A 20,262-nucleotide genomic window follows, 5' to 3' on the forward strand; every position below is an offset into this window, starting at 1 on the left:
TTTTCCCTGTAATAGGCAGTAAGGGTACCTAAAGCTTCGGAGAGCTTCTGTTCTACCATCTCAAAGCTCCCTGCTTGAGCAGTGATGGCTCGATCATCAGCATAGATGAAGCTCTCCATCCCTTCTGGCAGTGGCTGGTCATTTGTGTAGATGTTGAACATGGATGGAGCAAGCACGCTCCCCCGAGGCAAGCCGTTCTTTTGTTTCTGCCATCTACTTCTCTGGCCCGGGAACTCAACAAAAAAGCTCCTGTTTTGTAGCAGGTTTCCTATGAGGCGGGTGAGGTGGTCGTCCTTTGTGATAGTATACATTTTTCTCAGGAGGAGGCGGTGGTTCACAGTATCATTAGCTCCTGTGAACTGCTGCCTTTCAAAGCCATCTTCTATGTGCTGAGTCAGGTTCAGCACTTGCGATGTGTAGCTTTTGCCTTTCCTGAAGCCAGCTTGCTGTGGGATCAGACAGGGGTCTATATTTTCCGTAATTCTATGCAAAATAACTCTCTCCAGAACTTTGTAGAGGTGGCACAGCAGGGAGATTGGTCTGTAGCTTTTGGGGTCATTACGGTCTTTGCCTGGCTTCAAGATGGCGATGACTCTTGCTTTCCTCCAGATTTTGGGGATCTGACAGGATGCAGTGCAGTTGTTCATCAGCTCCAGCAGCCAGTGCCTTGCTTTTGGGCCAAAGTTCTTGATTTGTTCCATCTGTAGATCATCCAGGCCAGCTGCTTTGCCATTCTTACATTTATTGAGAGCAATGTCCAATTCAGTAAGTGTAAAGGGTTCATGGAGGTTGTTGTTCTCAGTCTCTGATTGTCTGGCTATTGGTTTCTTTCCTACTTTGGTGGCAAGGTTGGGTTTCCCATTCTTCAAGAGTTGGTGTGCTATCTGATCTGCCTTTATGTTGGCATGGGTATTAGTTTGTGAGGGGTCGTTGCTCAACCATCTCAGCAGCCTCCAGGCCTTCTGGCTGCTCCTGCCCATGTCGACCTCTGTGATCAGTTTGATCCACTGTTCTTTCTTGGCTTCAGAGATGGAGGACACAATGCTCGGCGCTGCCTGAAGAGTTTGCTCACTAAATGGGTCTTTGTTGTGGAGCTGGTAATAGTTTTCCAATAAGGCACCTTAGGGTGGGTGAGAGTACACAACCCTGCCGTACGCTGTGACGATGTGTAAATTTTATTCCTTTGGTTATGTGTAATTTAAATAGTGGTTTAAGGATGGTAAGTATGTAGGATTGTGTTTTGTTGGAGATGGTGGCTTGGCGTTGGCTGAGTTGCCATAGCAACAGGGGCGGAGCCAACTGCCTCTTCATGGGGCAGCTGTTTTTGAAAGTCAGTCAGTAAGCCGGTGAGCTACTGGGTAGACTGAGTCTCTGGGTGGAGATTCAGGGAATGTGTCAGTAAGCCGGTGAGCTACTGGGTAGACTGAGTCTCTGGGTGGAGATTCAGGGAATGTGTCTGTAGCCGGTGTGCTATAGGGAAGACTGAGTCTCTGGGTGGAGATTCAGGGAATGTGTCTGTAGCCAGTGTGCTATAGGGAATTCTGTTAAATAAGCCTTTTAGCTTATTTGTTATATTAGGACAGTTGTCCAGAAGGGTTACATCTGCTTATAGAAACTTCTTGAAGACTGTGCCTGAGATTACTCATGAAACATTACTAATGTAACCAATCAAGATTTGTGCCTCTTGTGAAGAAACAGTTAAACATGTTATACTCCTGTTAAAATAAACTTGTTACTGTTTTCCTCAAGCCTTGCCTGATACAGTTTCTCTCAAGGCAAACAGCCTGCATGGGAAGTGGAGTCAAGCCGGAGACAGTAAACGCTGCGCTATCAGATGAATAAAGCCTTCTGTAATTAATAGTCCCTTTATAAAATAGCTCCTAAGCTGATACTGATCGTTGCCCAGCTTTCCTCACACATTAGGTGGCAATGAGCTTTAACCACGCTCTTTCACAAATTGGTGGCATTAAAATGGTCATCTTCACATACGCCTTTCCCAATCTTGAACCAGTCTGTTGTTTCATGGTCAGTTCTTACTGTTGCTGCTTGGTCCTTATACAGATCCCTCAGGAGAGAGACAAGGTGATTTGGTATGCCCATGATTCTGGGCTATAGCTCCCCAAATCCCCAGGAAGCTGTAGACCCAAAGGTAACTTCTGGCAATGGGCCATTTTGCCCCCGAGCTCAAGCTGCGATTTGGCCTTGGACGCAACTCAAATGCAGAGCTGTCCATCAGGATGGGACGATTGAGCAGCCAACCAGCCATAGCAGCTGGCTGGCATGACAACTCCCTTATCATGCAGAGATATGCTTACGAGGCCCCGTCAGTCGAAGGAAGCGAAATGCCTTCACGAGGAGACTGTACAGCATGGTGGGATATTTAGTGTTCTGTCCAGGAGGTGCCAGGTTTCTGTAGGCTAGACTGTAAATCGCCATGGCCCTTGGTCTTTCATAAACTCCTCCAATGCCAGCTCCTGCCATTCATCTCTTGCCATCACTCAGTTCATTATCTTTACAGATGGTGAGGTTTAGAGCTCGGGCATATGGTGTCTCACACCCAGCCATGTTTCTAACATCAGGATGAAGTGGCCATCGTGTTCCAGAAATGTCCCCAACAATGCTTCGCAAAGTCCTCCTCCGCCTCCAATTATTTCAAGATGGGAGGCTTCCAGTTTTCCAAATTGCCCAGCCAATATCTGTAATTGGTATCCGGAGTCCTAGGAGAGGATTTCAAGGAACAGATGGCGAGAGCTTGGAAAATCACTATTTTGGGCCACTGATCCATCATCGCCAATACGACTGTCGATCGGCAATGTCAAGGCCTATGCTGTCGCTTCGTGGGATTCTCCATTAGAATCATAGAATCATAGAGTTGGAAGAGACCTCATGGGCCATCCAGTCCAACCCCTTTCTGCCAAGAAGCAGGAATATTGCATTCAAATCACCCCTGACAGATGGCCATCCAGCCTCTGTTTAAAAGCTTCCAAAGAAGGAGCCTCCACCACACTCTGGGGCAGAGAGTTCCACTGCTGAACGGCTCTCACAGTCAGGAAGTTCTTCCTCATGTTCAGGTGGAATTTCCTCTCTTGTAGTTTGAAGCCATTGTTCCGCGTCCTAGTTTCCTTGAAGAGATGGATAAAAGTAACTGTCCGACTTTATTCCGAATTACGAATATTCCGACTGCTTGCCTCCAAACGCTGACTCACTTCATGACTCGTAAGAAAAATGGCGAGAGAAGCTTCGGAAGGGCAAAGGGCCTTCCGGTTTTCGTAAAATGTTCAAAATCGCTTCAGAAAGGTAATTGTCCGACTTTATTCCGAATTACGAATATTCCGACTGCTTGCCTCCAAACGCTGACTCACTTCCGACTCCCTTCACGACTCGTAATAAAAAATGGCGAGAGAAGCTTCGGAAGGGCAAAGGGCCTTCCGGTTTTCTTAAAACATTCAAAATTACTTCAAAAAGGTAATTGTCCGAGTTTATTCCGAATTACGAATATTCCGACGGTACCTAACCATGCCTATTCTCCATCTTGAAATTAGACTTGAACCAAATAGCAGCTCAAATAGAGGAGGGGAACTCCAAACTTGAAGGCAGGATGGCCAAATTATCAGCACTCATCAGAGATGGATAAAGTTACTATTTTGGGACATATCTCTGAGAATCTCCCAGCTAGGCTGCCTTGCTTAGAAGATTCCGGAAACTGCAATATGCAAAATGTTTCCAAGCCTTGGCTTTAGTGAGCAGATCATGAAAATGTTTCTGAAACAGATGGTTTTTTGCCCAAAGTTCAAGACAGAGGACCTTCTTTGTGGTCTGGATCCAGCACTTCCCTGTCTTTGTGTTAATCTATTGCCTATGTTCCTATTTCAACCAACCCATACCTCAGAATCAGAAATTTATTTATTGTATTGTCGAAGGCTTTCATGGCCAGAATCACTGGGTTGTTGTAGGTTTTTTCGGGCTATATGGCCATGGTCTAGAGGCATTCTCCCCTGACATTTCGCCTGCATCTATGGCAAGCATCTTCACTCTGAGGATGCTTGCCATAGATGCAGGCGAAACGTCAGGAGAGAATGCCTCTAGACCATGGCCATATAGCCCAAACAAACCTACAACCCAATTTAATTATTTATTTATGACATTTATATGCCACTCTTCTCACCCTGAGCGGCTTACAAGTAAAATGTAAATACAATATATTATACTATTACCATAGCCCAATATCAATATTACATATCACTATATTGTACCATAACATCAAACTATAATATTATTAGTAATATTAAATGTAATATAAATTATATAATTATAATATCATATTATTAGTAGTAGTAGTATATTGTATTATGCATTATATTGTATTATGTATTAAGACTGGAATCTGTCATAATATTTTAGGAGAAAGAGCATAGCAATTTCCTTCCACCTCCCAAAAAAAAATTTAGGGTGCAGGGAGAACCCTAATTTTGAGTTGTAGCAGAAATCTGATATTTACGTATTTATTTCCCATATTTGGAGAGCTCAGTAGGTTAAAGTGCTGAGCTGCTGAATGTGCTGACCAAAAGGTTGGCAGTTCAAATCCAGGGAGCAGGATGAGCTCCTGCTGTTAGCCCCAGCTTCTGCCAACCAAGCAGTTTGAAAACTTGCAAATGTGAGTAGATCAATAGGTATAGCTTCTGCTAGAAGGTACCTATTGATAAGAACTGTGACAAATGATTAAATGTTGAACTTTTGAGAGAAAACATGTTTACATTAATCAGAGACAGTGGCTCCTTTAAGTTAAGGAAATGTTTACATGTTAACAAGGAAGTCATAGAATCATAGAGTTGGAAGAGACCTCATGGGCCATCCAGTCTATCAATCAATTTTTTGTGCTTTTCCTGTATGGCAGGGGTTTGGACTAGATGGCCCATGTGGCCTCTTCGAACTCTACGAACATAGAATCATAGAATCCTAGAGTTGGAAGAGACCTCGTGGGCCATCCAGTCCAACCCCATTTTGCCAAGAAGCAGGAAAATCACATTCATAGCACCCCCAACACATGGCCATCCAGCCTCTGCTTAAAAGCTTCTAAAGAAGGAGCCTCAACCACACTCTGGGGCAGAGAGTTCCACTGCTGAACGGCTCTCACAGTCAGGAAGTTCTTCCTAGTATAGGGTAATCAAATAGTCCCACACAACACAGGCAGATACTTGGACTGAGTCACACAGGAGAGAGCAAAATTGATCCTTTCATTCTCTTTTTCTTTGACTGGAAATGCTGTGCCATTTTTATCTAACAGACTCTGCTATTGCATACATTTTGCTTGAGATTGGGATTCGCACTACGCTGTCCCAGCTCTCTCTCATAGTCAGAAAGTTCTTCCTAATGTTCAGATGGAATCTCCTTTCTTGTAGTTTGAAGCCATTGTTCAGATGGAATCTCCAGCAGAAAACAAGTTTTTGCTTACTTCACATCCAGAGGGTAAGCATGGAAGTACTTGCACCTCCTCTGACATGGGCAATGAGGCAGGATCCTGGCCTATTTTCAGTTTCAGACTCAAGCCAGCTTAAGTAATGGTTTCCCCCGACATTAAGACTAGTCAAGTCTGATTCTGAGGGATGGTGTTCAACACAATTTCTAAGCCAAAGAGCCAATGTTGTCCATAGACACCTCCAAGGTCATGTTGACTGCATGGAGCGCCACTGCCTTCCCATCAAAGAAGTACCTATTAATCTACTCACATTTGCATGTTTTCAATTGGTAAGTTTAGCAGAAGCTGGGGCTAACAGTGTGAGCTCACTCCACTTCCTGGATTTGAACTGCTGACCTTTTGGTCAGCAAGTTCAGCAGCTCAGTGCTTTAACCCGCTGCATCACCAGGGAACCCCTAAATAATTGATAGATAGATATTTATCGAGATTCCATTTCCATTTCCTGGCAGATGTTGTCTCTTCTTGATTGGCGTTAATAAAGAAAGGAGCTCCATAGACACCTCCAAGGTCATGTGGCCTGCATGACTGAATGGAGCACTGTTACCTTCCCTATTGATCTACTCACATTTGCATGTTTTCAAACTGCTAGGTTGGCAGAAGCTGGGCCTAACAGGGGGAGCTCACCCCACTCCCTGGATTTGAACTGCTGAGCCTTTGGTCAGAAAGTTCAGCAGCTCAGCGGTTTAACCCGCTGCATCACCAGAGAGCCCTTAAATAATTGATAGATAGATGTTTTTCGAGATTCCATCTCAGTTTCCTGGCAGATGCTGACTCTTCTTTAATTGGTGTTAATAATGCAGGCAGCTCCATAGACACCTCCTAGGTTGTGTGGCCAGCATGACTGAATGGAGCACTGTTACCTTCCCTATTGATCTACTCACATTTGCATGTTTTCAAACTGCTAAATTGGCAGAAGCTGGGCCTAACAGGGGGAGCTCACCCCACTCCCTGGATTTGAACTGCTGAGCCTTTGGTCAGAAAGTTCAGCAGCTCAGCGGTTTAACCCACTGCATCACCAGAGAGCCCTTAAATAATTGATAGATAGATGTTTTTCGAGATTCCATCTCAGTTTCCTGGCAGATGTTGACTCTTCTTTAATTGGTGTTAATAATGCAGGCAGCTCCATAGACATCTCCTAGGTTGTGTGGCCAGCATGACTGAATGGAGCACTGTTACCTTCCCTATTGATCTACTCACATTTGCATGTTTTCAAACTGCTAGGTTGGCAGAAGCTGGGCCTAACAGGGGGAGCTCACCCCACTCCCTGGATTTGAACTGGTTACCTTTCATTCAGCAAATTCAGCAGCTCAGTGGTTTAACCCGCTGCCTCACCAGGGAACCCCTAAATAATTGATTGGTAGATGTTTTTCAAGATTCCATTTCAGTTTACAGACAGATGTTGACTCTTCTTTAATTGGCGTTAATAATGCAGGCAGCTCCATAGACAACTCCTAGGTTCTGTGGCCAGCATGAGTACATGGAGCACTGTTACATTCCCGCCAGAGTGGTACCTATTGATCTACTCATATTTGCATGTTTTTGAACTGCTAGGTTGGCAGAAGCTGGGGCTAACAACAGGAGCTCATTCCACTCCCTAGATTTGAACCTCCGACCTTTCGGTCAGCAAGTTCAGCAACTCAGTGCTGTAACCCGCTGCATCACCAGAGAGCCCCTAAATAATGGATAGATAGATGCTTTTTGAGATTTCATCTCAGTTTCCCGACAGATGTTGACTCTTCTTGATTGGCATTAATAAAGCAAGCAGCTCCGTAGGTTGTGTGGTCGGAATGACTGCATGGAGTTTTTAATTAGTTTTAATTAGTTTGTCTTTTAATCATGACATGTAGCCCGCCCATTGTAATTGTGCTTTTGTTTACTGTAATTTTTACATTGTTATGTATTCATGTGTTTTACGTAACTATGATGTTATTGTTTATTGTTTTCGTTTTTGGTTTGTGTTTTGGTTTTTCTTTATTGTAATTGTTGTTTGGGCTTGGCCTCATGTAAGCCGCTCTGAGTCCCCATTGGGGAGATGGTGGCGGGGTATAAATAAAGATTATTATAATTATAATAATAATAATAATTATTATTATTATTATGGAGCACCGTTACCTTCCCGCCGAAGCAGTACCGATTAATCTACACACATTTGCATGTTTTCGAACTGCTAGGTTAGTAGAAGCTGGGGCTAACAGCAGGAGCTCACCCGTCTCTTGGATTCGAACTGCCAACCTTCTTGTCAGCTCAAGTTCTGCAGCTTAGCGGTTTAACCCATTGCACCACTGCAGCCCCACAACCACAACAGTTAAAACAAGTCATGCCAGACTAATCTGATCTCTTTTTTCGATAGAGTTACAAGCTGGGTAGATGCAGGGAATGCCGTGGATGTAGCGTACCTGGATTTCAGGAAGGCCTTCTTTGACAAGGTCCCCCATGACCTTCTGGCAAGGAAACTAGGCCAATGTGGGCTAGGCAAAACTACGGTGAGGTGGATCTGGAATTGGTTAAATGGACGAACCCAGAGGGTGCTCACTAATGCTTCCTCTTTATCCTGGAAAGAAGTGATGAGTGGAGTGCCGCAGGGTTCCGTCCTGGGCCCGGTCCTGTTCACCATCTTTATTAATGACTTGGATGAAGGGCTAGAAGGCATGATCATCAAGTTTGCAGACGACACCAAATTGGGAGGGAGAGCCAAGACTCCAGAGAACAGGAGCAGAATTCAAAACGATCTTGACAGATTAGAGAGATGAAGGGCCAAAACTCACAAAATGAAGTTCAACAGTGACAAATGCAAGATACTCCACTTTGGCAGAAAAAACAAAATGCAAAGATACAGAATAGGGAACAATGCCTGGCTCGAGAGCAGTACGTGTGAAAAAGATCTTGGAGTCCTCGTGGACAACAAGTTAAACATGAGCCAACAATGTGATGTGGCGGCAAAAAAAGTCAATGGGATTTTGGCCTGCATCAATAGGAGCAGAGTGTCTAGATCTAGGGAAGTCATGCTCCCCATGCTCTATTCCGCTTTGGTAAGACCACACCTGGAATATTGTGTCCAATTCTGGGCAGCACAATTCAAGAGAGTTGTTGACAAGCTGGAATGTGTCCAGAGGAGGGCGACTCAAATGATAAAAGGTCTGGAGAACAAGCCCTATGAGGAGCAGCTTAAGGAGCTGGGCATGTTTTGCCTGAAGAAGAGAAGGCTGAGAGGAGATATGATAGCTATGTATAAATATGTGAGAGGAGGCCACAGGAAGGAGGGAGCAAGCTTCTGCTTCCTTGGAGACTAGGGCGCGGAACAATGGCTTCAAACTACAAGAGAACATGAACATGAGGAGGAACTTCCTGATGGTGAGAGCCGTTCAGCAGTGGAACTCTCTGCCCCGTAGTGTGGTGGAGGCTCCTTCTTTGGAAGCTTTTAAACAGAGGCTGGATGGCCATCTGTCAGGGGTGATTTGAATGCAATATTCCTGCTTCTTGGCAGAATGGGGTTGGACTGGATGGCCCACGAGGTCTCTTCCAACTCTTTGATTCTATGATTGTATGAGTGGCAGTGGGTTCAGCACCTTGGACAGCTCCTCTAAAGTTCAATGGGCTCTGAAGCCAAGGCCTATGAGGAGCAGCTTAGAGAGATAGTTGTGTCAAGCTTGGAGATGATTAAGAGGAGACATAATAGCGATATGTAAATATTTGAAAGGATGTTACACTCAAAAGGAAGTATGCTTGTTTTCTGCCACCCCGGAGACTAGGACACAAGGGAGGAATGGATTCAAATTGCAGGGAAAAGATTCCACCGAAACATTAAGAGGAACGTCATGACAGTAAGAGCGATTCGGTCGTGGAATTTACTGCAGGCTAGGAGTCTGGTGGAGTCTCCTTCTCTGGAGGATTTGGATGGCCATCTGTTGGAAGGCTTGGATTGTGTCTGTCTCCTTCTCTGGAGGATTTTAAACAAAGATTGGATGGCCATCTGTTGGAAGGCTTGGATTGTGTCTTCCTGCATGGCAAAGGGGTGGCTGGCCTTCCAAATCAAACAAAATCCCTCTCATTGTGGTGGAGCAACTGAATGGTCGAATCTGCTGACCTAAAGGTTGGTAGTTCAAATCCGCAGGTGGAGGTGAGCTCCCGCTGTTAGCCCCAGCTCCTGCCAACCTAGCAGTTTGAAAACATGCAAATGTGAACACATTTATTTAGCTGGAAGGTAACAAAGGGTCGAATCTGCTGATCTAAAGGTTGGTAGTTCAAATCCGCAGGTGGAGGTGAGCTCCCGCTGTTAGCCCCAGCTCCTGCCAACCTAGCAGTTTGAAAACATGCAAATGTGAATACATTTATTTAGCTGGAAGGTAACAAAGGGTCGAATCTGCTGACCTAAAGGTTGGTAGTTCAAATCCGCAGGTGGAGGTGAGCTCCCGCTGTTAGCCCCAGCTCCTGCCAACCTAGCAGTTTGAAAACATGCAAATGTGAATACATTTATTTAGCTGGGAGGTAACAAAGGGTCGAATCTGCTGACCTAAAGGTTGGTTGTTCAAATCCGCAGGTGGAGGTGAGCTCCCGCTGTTAGCCCCAGCTCCTGCCAACCTAGCAGTTTGAAAACATGCAAATGTGAATACATTTATTTAGCTGGAAGGTAACAAAGGGTCGAATCCGCTGACCTAAAGGTTGGTAGTTCAAATCCGCAGGTGGAGGTGAGCTCCCGCTGTTAGCCCCAGCTCCTGCCAACCTAGCAGCTTGAAAACATGCAAATGTGAATACATTTATTTAGCTGGAAGGTAACAAAGGGTCGAATCTGCTGACCTAAAGGTTGGTAGTTCAAATCCGCAGGTGGAGGTGAACTCCCGCTGTTAGCCCCAGCTCCTGCCAACCTAGTAGTTTGAAAACATGCAAATGTGAATACATTTATTTAGCTGGAAGGAAACAAAGGGTCGAATCTGCTGACCTAAAGGTTGGTAGTTCAAATCCGCAGGTGGAGGTGAGCTCCCGCTGTTAGCCCCAGCTCCTGCCAACCTAGCAGTTTGAAAACATGCAAATGTGAATACATTTATTTAGCAGGAAGGTAACGAAGGCACCTGTGCAGCCACGCCGGCAACACAACCAGGAGGTGTCTATGAAAACACGCTCCATGGTGTGGAAATGGAATAAGAGCACCTCCCCATGGCCAGAGTGGAGCACTGCCTCCAAAAAATCAGATATGAAAGAGGAAGCCTTTACCTTTGATCTGTGTATCACTGGGTTGCTGTGAGTTTTCCAGACTGTATGGCCATGTTCCATTTTCTCCTGACATAGATGTGGGTGAAACATCAGGAATATGGCCAAACAGCTTCTGGAACATGGCCAGACAGCTTGGAAAAATCACAGCAACCTCCTCCTCCTCCTCTTTTTCTCTGACATTAAGTCTAGTTGTGTCCAATTCTGGTGGTGGGTGCTCATCTCCATTTCTAGCCAAAGAGCCGGCGTTGTCCATAGACACCTTGAAGGCCATGTGGCCAAAATGACTGCATGGAGTGCCATTAACAGCCTGCCGAAGAAGTACCTATTGATCTACTCACATTTGCATGTTTTCGAGCTGCTAGGTTGGCAGAAGTTGGGGCTAACAGGGGGAGCTCACCCCACTCCCTGGATTTGAACTGCTGAGATTTCGGTCATCAAGTTCAGCAGCTCGGCGGTTTAACCCACTGCACCACAAGGGGGACCCTAAATAATTGATTGATAGATATTTTTCCAGAATCATTTGTCACAGTTCTTATCAATAGGTATCTTCTCACGGAAGCTGTACCTATTGATCTACTCACATTTGCATGGTTTTGAGATGCTAGGTTGGCAGAAGCTGGGGCTAACAGGGGGAGCTCACCCCACTCCCTGGATTTGGACCTGGTTTAACCCACTGCACCACCAGGGAGGGGGCGGGGGGCTAAAGAATTGATAGATAGATATTTTTCCAGATTCCATCTCAGTTTCCTGGCAGATGTTGACTCTTCTTGATTGGTGTTACTAAAGCAAGCCACTCTGTGTTGACTTCCTTCTTAACATGTAAACATTTCCTTAACGTAAAAGAGCCACATTTAATCATTTGTCACGGTTCTTATCAATAGGTACCTTCCTGTCGAAGTTGTACCTATTGATCTACTCATATTTGCATGTTTTCAAGCTGTTAGGTTGGCAGAAGCTGGGGCTAACAGGGGGAGCTCACCCTGCTCCCTGGGATTTGAACTGCTGAGATTTCGGTCATCAAGTTCAGCAGCTCAGCGGTTTAACCCACTGCACCACAAGGGGGACCCTAAATAATTGATTGATGATGTTGATAGAATTGATTGATAGATATTTTTCCAGATTCCATCTCAGTTTCCCGGCAGATGTTGACTCTTCCTGATTGGCATTACTAAATCAAGCCACTCTGTGCTGACTTCCTTCTTGACATGTAAATATTTCCTTAACTTAAAAGAGCCATTGTCTCTGATTAATGTTCTGTGCTGACTTTCTTCTTAAGATGTAAACATTTCCTTAATTAATGTAAACACGTAGTTTTCCCTAAAAAGTTCAACATTTAATCTTTTGTCACAGTTCTTATCAACAGGTCCCGCAGAAACGGTACTATTGATCTACTCACATGTGTATGTTTTTGAACTACTAGGTTGGCAGAAGCTGAGGCTAACAGGGGGAGCTCATCCTGCTGCCCAGATTTGAACCAACGACCTTTCAGTCAGCAAGTTCAGCAGCTCGATGGTTTAACCCACTGCGCCACCAGGGGGCCTATTATTATTATTATTATTATTATTATTATTATTATTATTATGACTAGCCATCCCCTGCCACGCCTTGCTGTGGCCCAGCCTGTGTATATGTGTTTTGTGTGTGTGTGTGTGTGTGTATTTGTGTATATATGTATATATGTGAGTTTGCATTTATACATGCGGTTTTGCACATGCGTTGTAATGTATTATTCATTTTTTTTGGATTTTTAAGTCCCCTTTGCTGTGTTTTTCAGTGTTTTTCTGAGTGATGGTCACTCGTTGGCCTGAGAGGTGTCTTGTGTCCAAATTTGGTGTCCATTCGCCCAGTGGTTTTTGAGTTCTGTTAATCCCACAAACGAACATTACATTTTTATTTATATAGACTAGCTGTCCCCTACCATGCATTGCTGTGGCCCACTCTGTGTATATGTGTTTTGTGTGTTTGCATTATGTGTATGTGTGTATATATGTGTATATGTATGCTTGCATATATATGTTGGTTTTGTGCATGTGTTGTGCATGTGTTGTAATGTGTTTTTTTGTTTTTTGGCTTTTACAGTCTTTTCCACTGTGTTTTTCAGTGTTTTTTGGCCTGATAGGTGTCTTGTGTCCAAATTTGGTGTCAATTCATCCAGTGGTTTCTGAATTATGTTACTCCCACAAACGAACATTACATTTTTATTTATATAGACTGGCTGTACCCGCCACACCTTCCCTCCTTCTTTCTCTCCTTCTTTCTTTCTCTCCTTCCTTCCTTCCCTCCCTCTTTCCTTCCTTCCCTCTTTTTCTTTCCCTTCTTCTTTCTTCCTTCTCTACCTGTTTCTTTTCTCGCTTCCTTTGCTCTTTGGTTCCATCCTTCCTTGTCTCTTTCCTTCCTTCCTTCCTTCCTTCCTTCCTTCCTTCCTTCCTTCCTTCCCTCTTTCTCTCCTTCTCTCCTTCCTTCCCTCTTTCACTTTTTTATTTCCTTCTCTCCTTCCTTCCTTCTCTACCTTTCTTTCCTTCTCTCCTTCCCTCCTTCTTTCCCTCTTTCTCAGCCTCCTTCTCTCCTTCCTTCCTTCTCTACCTTTCTTTCCTTCTCTCCTTCCTTTCTTCTCTCCCTCTTTCTCTCCCTCCCTCCTTCCTTCTCTACCTTTGTTTCTTTCCTTCTTTCCTTTTCTCTCCTTCCCTCCTTCTTTCCCTTCTTCTCTCCCTCCTTCTCTCCTTCCTTCCTTCTCTACCCTTCTTTCTTTCCTTCCTTCTCTCCTTCCCTCTTTCCTTTTTTCCTTCCTTCCTCCTTTCTGTGTATGTGTTTATGTGTGTGTAAATATATGTTTGTAAGTGTGTGTGTGTGTGTGTGTGTGTGTATATAGTTTGCGTGTGCGTTGTAATGTTTTTTTTCTTTTTTTGGCCTTTTAAGTCCCTTCCGCTGTGTTTTTCGGTGTTTTTATGAGTGATGGACACTTGTTGGCCTGAGAGGTGTATTGAGTCCAAATTTGGTGTCAATTTGCCCAGTGGTTTCTGAGTTCTGTTAATCCACAAACAAACATTACATTTTCATTTATATAGACTAGCTGTCCCCTGCCACGCATTGCTGTGGCCCAGTCTGTGTATATGTGTTTTGTGTGTTTGCGTTATGTCTATGTGTGTGTTATACACATATGTGTTATGTGTATATGTGTGTGTATATGTGTGTTTGTGTATATATGTTGGTTTTGTACAAGTGTTATAATTTGTTTTTTGTATTGTCGAAGGCTTTCATGGCCGGAATCACTGGGTTGTTGTAGGTTTTTTCGGGCTATATGGCCATGGTCTAGAGGCATTCTCTCCTGACGTTTTGCCTGCATCTATGGCAAGCATCCTCAGAGGTACCTCTGAGGATGCTTGCCATAGATGCAGGCGAAATGTCAGGAGAGAATGCCTCTAGACCATGGCCATATAGCCCGAAAAAACCTACAACAACCCAATGTGTATTTTGTTTTTTGGCTTTTATGGTTTAACCCACTGCGTCACTAGGGGGCCTATTATTATTATTATTAGTAGTAGTAGTAGTAGTAGTAGTAGTATTAGCCATCCCCTGCCACGCATTGCTGTGGCTCAGTCTGTGTATATGTGTTTTGTGTGTATTTTTGTGTACATGTGTATATATGTGAGCTTGTGTTTATACATGTGGTTTTGCACATGCGTTGTAATGTATTTTTCATTTTTTGACTTTTTAAGTCCCTTCTGCTGTGTTTTTCAGTGTTTTTATGAGTGATGGTCACTCGTTGGCCTGATAAGTGTCTTGTGTCCAAATTTGGTGTCAATTCCTCCAGTTATGTTAATCTCAGAAACGAACATTACATTTTTATTTATATAAATTAACAGTAGTAGTAGTAGTAGTAGTAGTATCCACCATGAGAAAAGTGGCATTATGCTTCTCCTGTCCTGATCAAATTGGGAGCAACCATTGTAGCAAACCCTTCTGCCCACAAACAGGGGTTAGCTGTGCATCCTGGCTCGGTATACGTTGGTCCTAGAACTCCATTGTATCTTGTGTAGACACAGCTAGAACCGCATCCAAAGCAATCAATGAGCCAAGCGCATGAGACTGTTCATAATCAGATCATAAGCGTAAGTCACACAGTTCATCAAAGCTCTGAAGCGACACGAGATACAACCATATTTCTCCGCTGCTCTCGAGTTCTCTGTAACATGCGTTTCCTTTCGAACCCGTGTTGACATACAAAACAACCAAAAGAGAAATATATATATATATAATTCAGCAATGTCAGAAACCAACATGAGATGCGATGCTTCGAGGCGGATGGCAGGAGAGAGAAGAAGAGACTGAGCGTGGTGACGAAAGGAGAGAACGAGAGAGAGATAGAGAGAAAGAAAGGGATGGCATTAGGTTCAGAAGAAGAGAAGAAATCCAAAACTCATTGGCGGAAAGAAACATAAAACCATACCTTGGCTGTTTAGCGTCAGGTGAGCCGGACCTTGAAGGGGAAGGAAGGAAAAAAAGAAAGAAAGAAAAAAGACGAGTCATATAAACGCACGGAAAAAAGGAGGGTTTTCCCCTCTATGCCACAATTTAAAAGCTGTTTTTAACTTGTGACAGACATCCGGGTCCCCCAGCAGAGAGAGAGAGAGGGGAAGGGGGTTGAGGGTCGGATGCCGAAACAAACAGAAAGGAGAGGAGAAGAAACTCAAAATCCCGGACAGAGCCAGACAGAACCAAAACCAGAACGAGAGCGGGACAGACTAGAACGCAAAATCAAATCAAATGAAAAAGTTTGGTTTCTTTTACGAGTTTTAAAAAAAAAAGCATTTTGGGCAAAAGGACACGTTGCCCAGTGGGAGAAAATGCTTTTTTTTTTCGGGAGGAAAACAACAAAAAATGGGTGGGAGTGGGAGAGAACTACACAAACCAAGCAGCCTTGAGGGGAGAGGGTGGTGTTTGCAGCCGGCAAGACTCCAGCTCCAGGAAGGAAGATTGTTAGTGGTGCGAAAACGTGGTTTGCAGGACTCTCCTGGTGGAATACTATATTTTTTTTTGAAGGGAGGTGTCAATGGAGTAGGCAAGGGAGGGAGACAGCCAGGACCCTTCAAAGAGCCCAGCTGGCAATGGGACTGGAGGCATTTTTCCACCCTTCCCACCAAACCAACCAAAATCCAAAAAAATACATTTTCCTATGCCATGCCATATCCTGTACAGCAGGGGTTCTCAACCTTTCTAAAGCCGTGACCCCTGAATACAGTTCCTCGTGTTATGGTGACCCTCAACGATAACCGAAATACAACACCACCTGAGCTCTGCGAGTGCAGCATTTTTCCGAATGAAGCAGAGAGTGTTTGAGGACCGGGACATCCGTAGGGATACCAAGGTGCTTGTTTATAAAGCTATTGTCCTCCCAACCCCGAATGAAGCAGAGAGTGTTTGAGAACCGGGACATCCATAGGGAGACCAAGGTGCTTGCTTATAAAGCTATTCCCCACCCAACCCTGCTATACGCCTGCGAGACGTGGACTGTCTACAGACGTCAACATTGACACTGAAATACAACACTGCCTGAGCTCTGCGAGTGCAGCATTTTTCCGAATGAAGCAGAGAGTGTTTGAGGACCAGGACATCAGTAGGGATACCAAGGTGCTTGTTTATAACGCTATTGTCCTCCCAACCCTGCTATACGCCTGCGAGATGTGGACTGTCTACAGATGTCAACATGGACACTGAAATACAACACCGCCTGAGCTCTGCGAGTGGAGCATTTTTCTGAATGAAGCAGAGAGTGTTTGAGGACCAGGACATCAGTAGGGATACCAAGGTGCTTGTTTATAACGCTATTGTCCTCCCAACCCTGCTATACGCCTGCGAGATGTGGACTGTCTACAGATGTCAACATGGACACTGAAATACAACACCGCCTGAGCTCTGCGAGTGGAGCATTTTTCTGAATGAAGCAGAGAGTGTTTGAGGACCGGGACATCCGTAGGGAGACCAAGGGGCTTGTTTATAAAGCTATTGTCCTCCCAACCCCGAATGAAGCAGAGTTTGAGGACCGGGACATCCGCAGGGATACCAAGGTGCTTGTTTATAAAGCTATTGTCCTCCCAACCCTGCTATATGCCTGCGAGACGTGGACTGTCTACAGACATCAACACTGACACCGAAATACAACACTGCCTGAGCTCTGCGAGTGAAGCATTTTTCCGAATGAAGCAGAGAGTGTTTGAGGACAGGACATCAGTAGGGATACCAAGGGGCTTGTTTATAAAGCTATTGTCCTCCCAATCCTGCTATATGCCTGCGAAACATGGACTGTCTACAGACGTCAACATTGACACCAAAATACAACACCGCCTAAGCTCTGCGAGTGAAGCATTTTTCCGAATGAAGCAGAGAATGTTTGAGGACCGGGACATCCGTAGGGATACCAAGGTGCTTGTTTATAAAGCTATTGTCCTCCCAACTATGCTATACACCTGCGAGACGTGGACTGTCTACAGATGTCAACATTGACACCGAAATACAACACCGCCTAAGTACTGCGAGTGCAGCATTTTTCCGAATGAAGCAGAGAGTGTTTTGAGGACAGGACATCAGTAGGGATACCAAGGGGCTTGTTTATAAAGCTATTGTCCTCCCAACCCTGCTATACGCCTGCAAGACGTGGACTGTCTACAGACGTCAACATTGACACCAAAATACAACACCACCTAAGCTCTGTGAGTGCAGCATTTTTCCGAATGAAGCAGAGAGTGTTTGAGGACCAGGACATCCATAGGGAAACCAAGGGGCTTGTTTATAAAGCTATTGTCCTCCCAACCCTGCTATATGCCTGCGAGACGTGGACTTTCTACAGACGTCAACATTGACACCAAAATACAACACCGCCTAAGCTCTGTGAGTGCAGCATTTTTCCGAATGAAGCAGAGAGTGTTTTGAGGACCGGGACATCCATAGGGAGACCAAGGTGCTTGTTTATAAAGCTATTCCCCTCCCAATCCTGCTATATGCCTGCGAAATGTGGACTGTCTACAGACGTTAACATTGACACTGAAATGCAACACCGCCTGAGCTCTGTAAGTGCAGCGTTTTTTCGAAAGAAGCAGAGAGTGTTTGAGGATCAGTACATCCGTAGGGATACCAAGGTGCTTGTTTATAAAGCTGTTGTCCTCCCAGCCCTGCCATACGCCTGCGAGACGTGGACTGTCTACAGACATCAACATTGACACTGAAATACAACACCGCCTAAGCTCTGTGAGTGCAGCATTTTTCCGAATGAAGCAGAGAGTGTTTTGAGGACCGGGACATCCATAGGGATACCAAGGTGCTTGTTTATAAAGCTATTGTCCTCCCAATCCTGCTATATGCCTGCGAAATGTGGACTGTCTACAGACGTTAACATTGACACTGAAATACAACACCGCCTGAGCTCTGTAAGTGCAGCATTTTTCCGAAAGAAGCAGAGCGTGTTTGAGGACCGGGACATCCATAGGGAGACAAAGGTGCTTGTTTATAAAGCTATTGTCCTCTCAACCCTGCTATACGCCTGTGAGACGTGGACTGTCTACCGATGTCAACATTGACACTGAAATACAACACCGCCTGAGCTCTGCGAGTGCAGCATTTTTCCGAATGAAGCAGAGAGTGTTTGAGGACCAGGACATCCATAGGGAAACCAAGGGGCTTGTTTATAAAGCTTTTGTCCTCCCAGCCCTGCTATATGCCTGTGAAACGTGAACTGTCTACAGCCGTTACATGCAACTCCTGGAACAATTCCATCAGCGCTGCCTCCGGAAAATCCTGCAAAACTCTTTGGAAGACAGGCGGACAAACGTCAGCGTGCTGGAAGAAGCAAAGACCACCAGCATTGAAGCGATGGTCCTCCGCCATCAACTCCGCTGGACCGGCCACGTTGTCCGGATGCCCAAAGCAGTTACTCTACTCCGAACTCAAGAACGGAAAACAAAATGTTGGAGGGCAGGAAAAGAGATTGAAAGATGGGCTCAAAGCCAACCTTAAAATCTCTGGCATAGGCACTGAGAACTGGGAAGCTCTGGCCCTTGAGCACTCCAGCTGGAGGTCAGCTGTGACCAGCAGTGCTGCAGAATTTGAAGAGGCACGAATGGAGGGCGAAAGAGGAGGAAGGCGCGTCAAGCCAACCCCAACCGAGACCGCCTCCCACCTGGAAACCAATGCCCTCACTGCGGGAGAAGATGCAGGTCAAGAATTGGGCTCCACGGTCACCTATGAACCTACCGCCAGGACACCGAACTTGGAGGACCATCATCCTCGGATTACGAAAGATCACCTAAGTAAGTAAGTAAGGTGACCCCTAACAAGACACACTCTACATCCTACTGTAGTTTGGAGAAGGATAGACCATGGATGATGGGACTTGCAGTACCATCACTCACTTTCTGAGACCGCTGTGACCCTCATCCAATGACTGATCAAGACCAAACTTTGCACACAGAGTCCCCATGACCCACTCCCCATCCTGGTGCACTTTTGAGGAGGACAGACCATAGATGATGGGACTTCAAGTACCTTCACTAACTTCCTGAGACCACTGCAAACCATATAAATAACTGATAAAGACCAAACTTGATAGACAATTCCTTTTTGAAATAACCCGGGCAGCGCCGGGTCCCCAAGCTAGTAGGTATATAAACCCCACTTGTCTAGTTTCCAACAGACCTCACAACCTCTGAGGATGCCTGCCATAGATGTGGGCAAAATATCAGGAGACAATGCTTCTGGAACATAGGCAGTCTAGAAAACTCACAGCAACCCAGTGATTCTGGCCATGAAAGCCTTCGAAAACAAATCCCAAAAGGTTTCCAATGTCTGCTTGAATGTTGCAGTTGCTCACCTTGATTAGCACAGAGAGCCCGCATGACCCACTCTACATCCTGGTGTGGCTTGGAAGAATTTGAAGATGGATGATGGTTAGCACTGGATGGTCTTGCAGCTTCAAAGCCTGGCTGCTTCCTGCCTGGGGGAACTCTTTCTTTCTCCCACCCTGGACATCATTCCACAGATATATAAACCCCACTTGCTTAGTTTCCAACAGACCTCACAACCTCTGAGGATGCCTGCTATAGATGTGGGCAAAACCTCAGGAGAGAATGCTTCTGGAACATAGCCAGACAGCTCAGAAAGCTCACAGCAACCCAGTGATTCTGGCCATGAAAACAAATCCCAAAAGGTTTCCAATGTCTGCTTGAATGTTGCAGTTGCTCACCCTGATTAGCACTGAATGGTCTTGCAGCTTCAAACCCTGGCTGCTTCCTGCCTGGGGGAATTCTTTCTTTCTCCCACCCTGGACATCATTCCACAGATATATAAACCCCACTTGCCTAGTTTCCAACAGACCTCACAACCTTTGAGAATGCCTGCCATAGATGTGGGCGAAACCTCAGGAGAGAATGCTTCTGGAACATGGCCAGACCATGGAAAACTCACAGCAACCCATACAGCACAGAAAACAGCACACAACAACCCAGACTCTATTAAAAATGGCGTCTCTTGGACATATAATGGCCTAGAACAGTGTTTCTCAACCTTCCTAATGCTGTGACCCCTTAATA

The 20,262-nt window shown here is 45.1% G+C and overlaps 1 protein-coding gene across 19 annotated transcripts in view; it reads right to left on the reverse strand.

The window, feature by feature from the left end:
- NRXN2 (neurexin 2) overlaps positions 1-20,262 on the reverse strand; it is an 888,378-nt gene that overhangs the window by 667,016 nt on the left and 201,100 nt on the right. For 17 of the 19 annotated variants that reach the window (XM_067472506.1, XM_067472519.1, XM_067472512.1 and 14 more), the window contains exon 4: positions 15,132-15,161. The exons of the other annotated variants lie outside the window; for them this stretch is intronic. In XM_067472506.1, coding sequence (XP_067328607.1) covers positions 15,132-15,161 — 30 coding nt within the window. The remainder of the gene's footprint in view (positions 1-15,131; positions 15,162-20,262) is intronic. 19 annotated transcript variants of the gene reach the window in all.

Source organism: Anolis sagrei, chromosome 12 (genome assembly GCF_037176765.1).
Source record: "Anolis sagrei isolate rAnoSag1 chromosome 12, rAnoSag1.mat, whole genome shotgun sequence".
Classification (NCBI taxonomy): Eukaryota; Metazoa; Chordata; class Lepidosauria; order Squamata; family Dactyloidae; genus Anolis; species Anolis sagrei.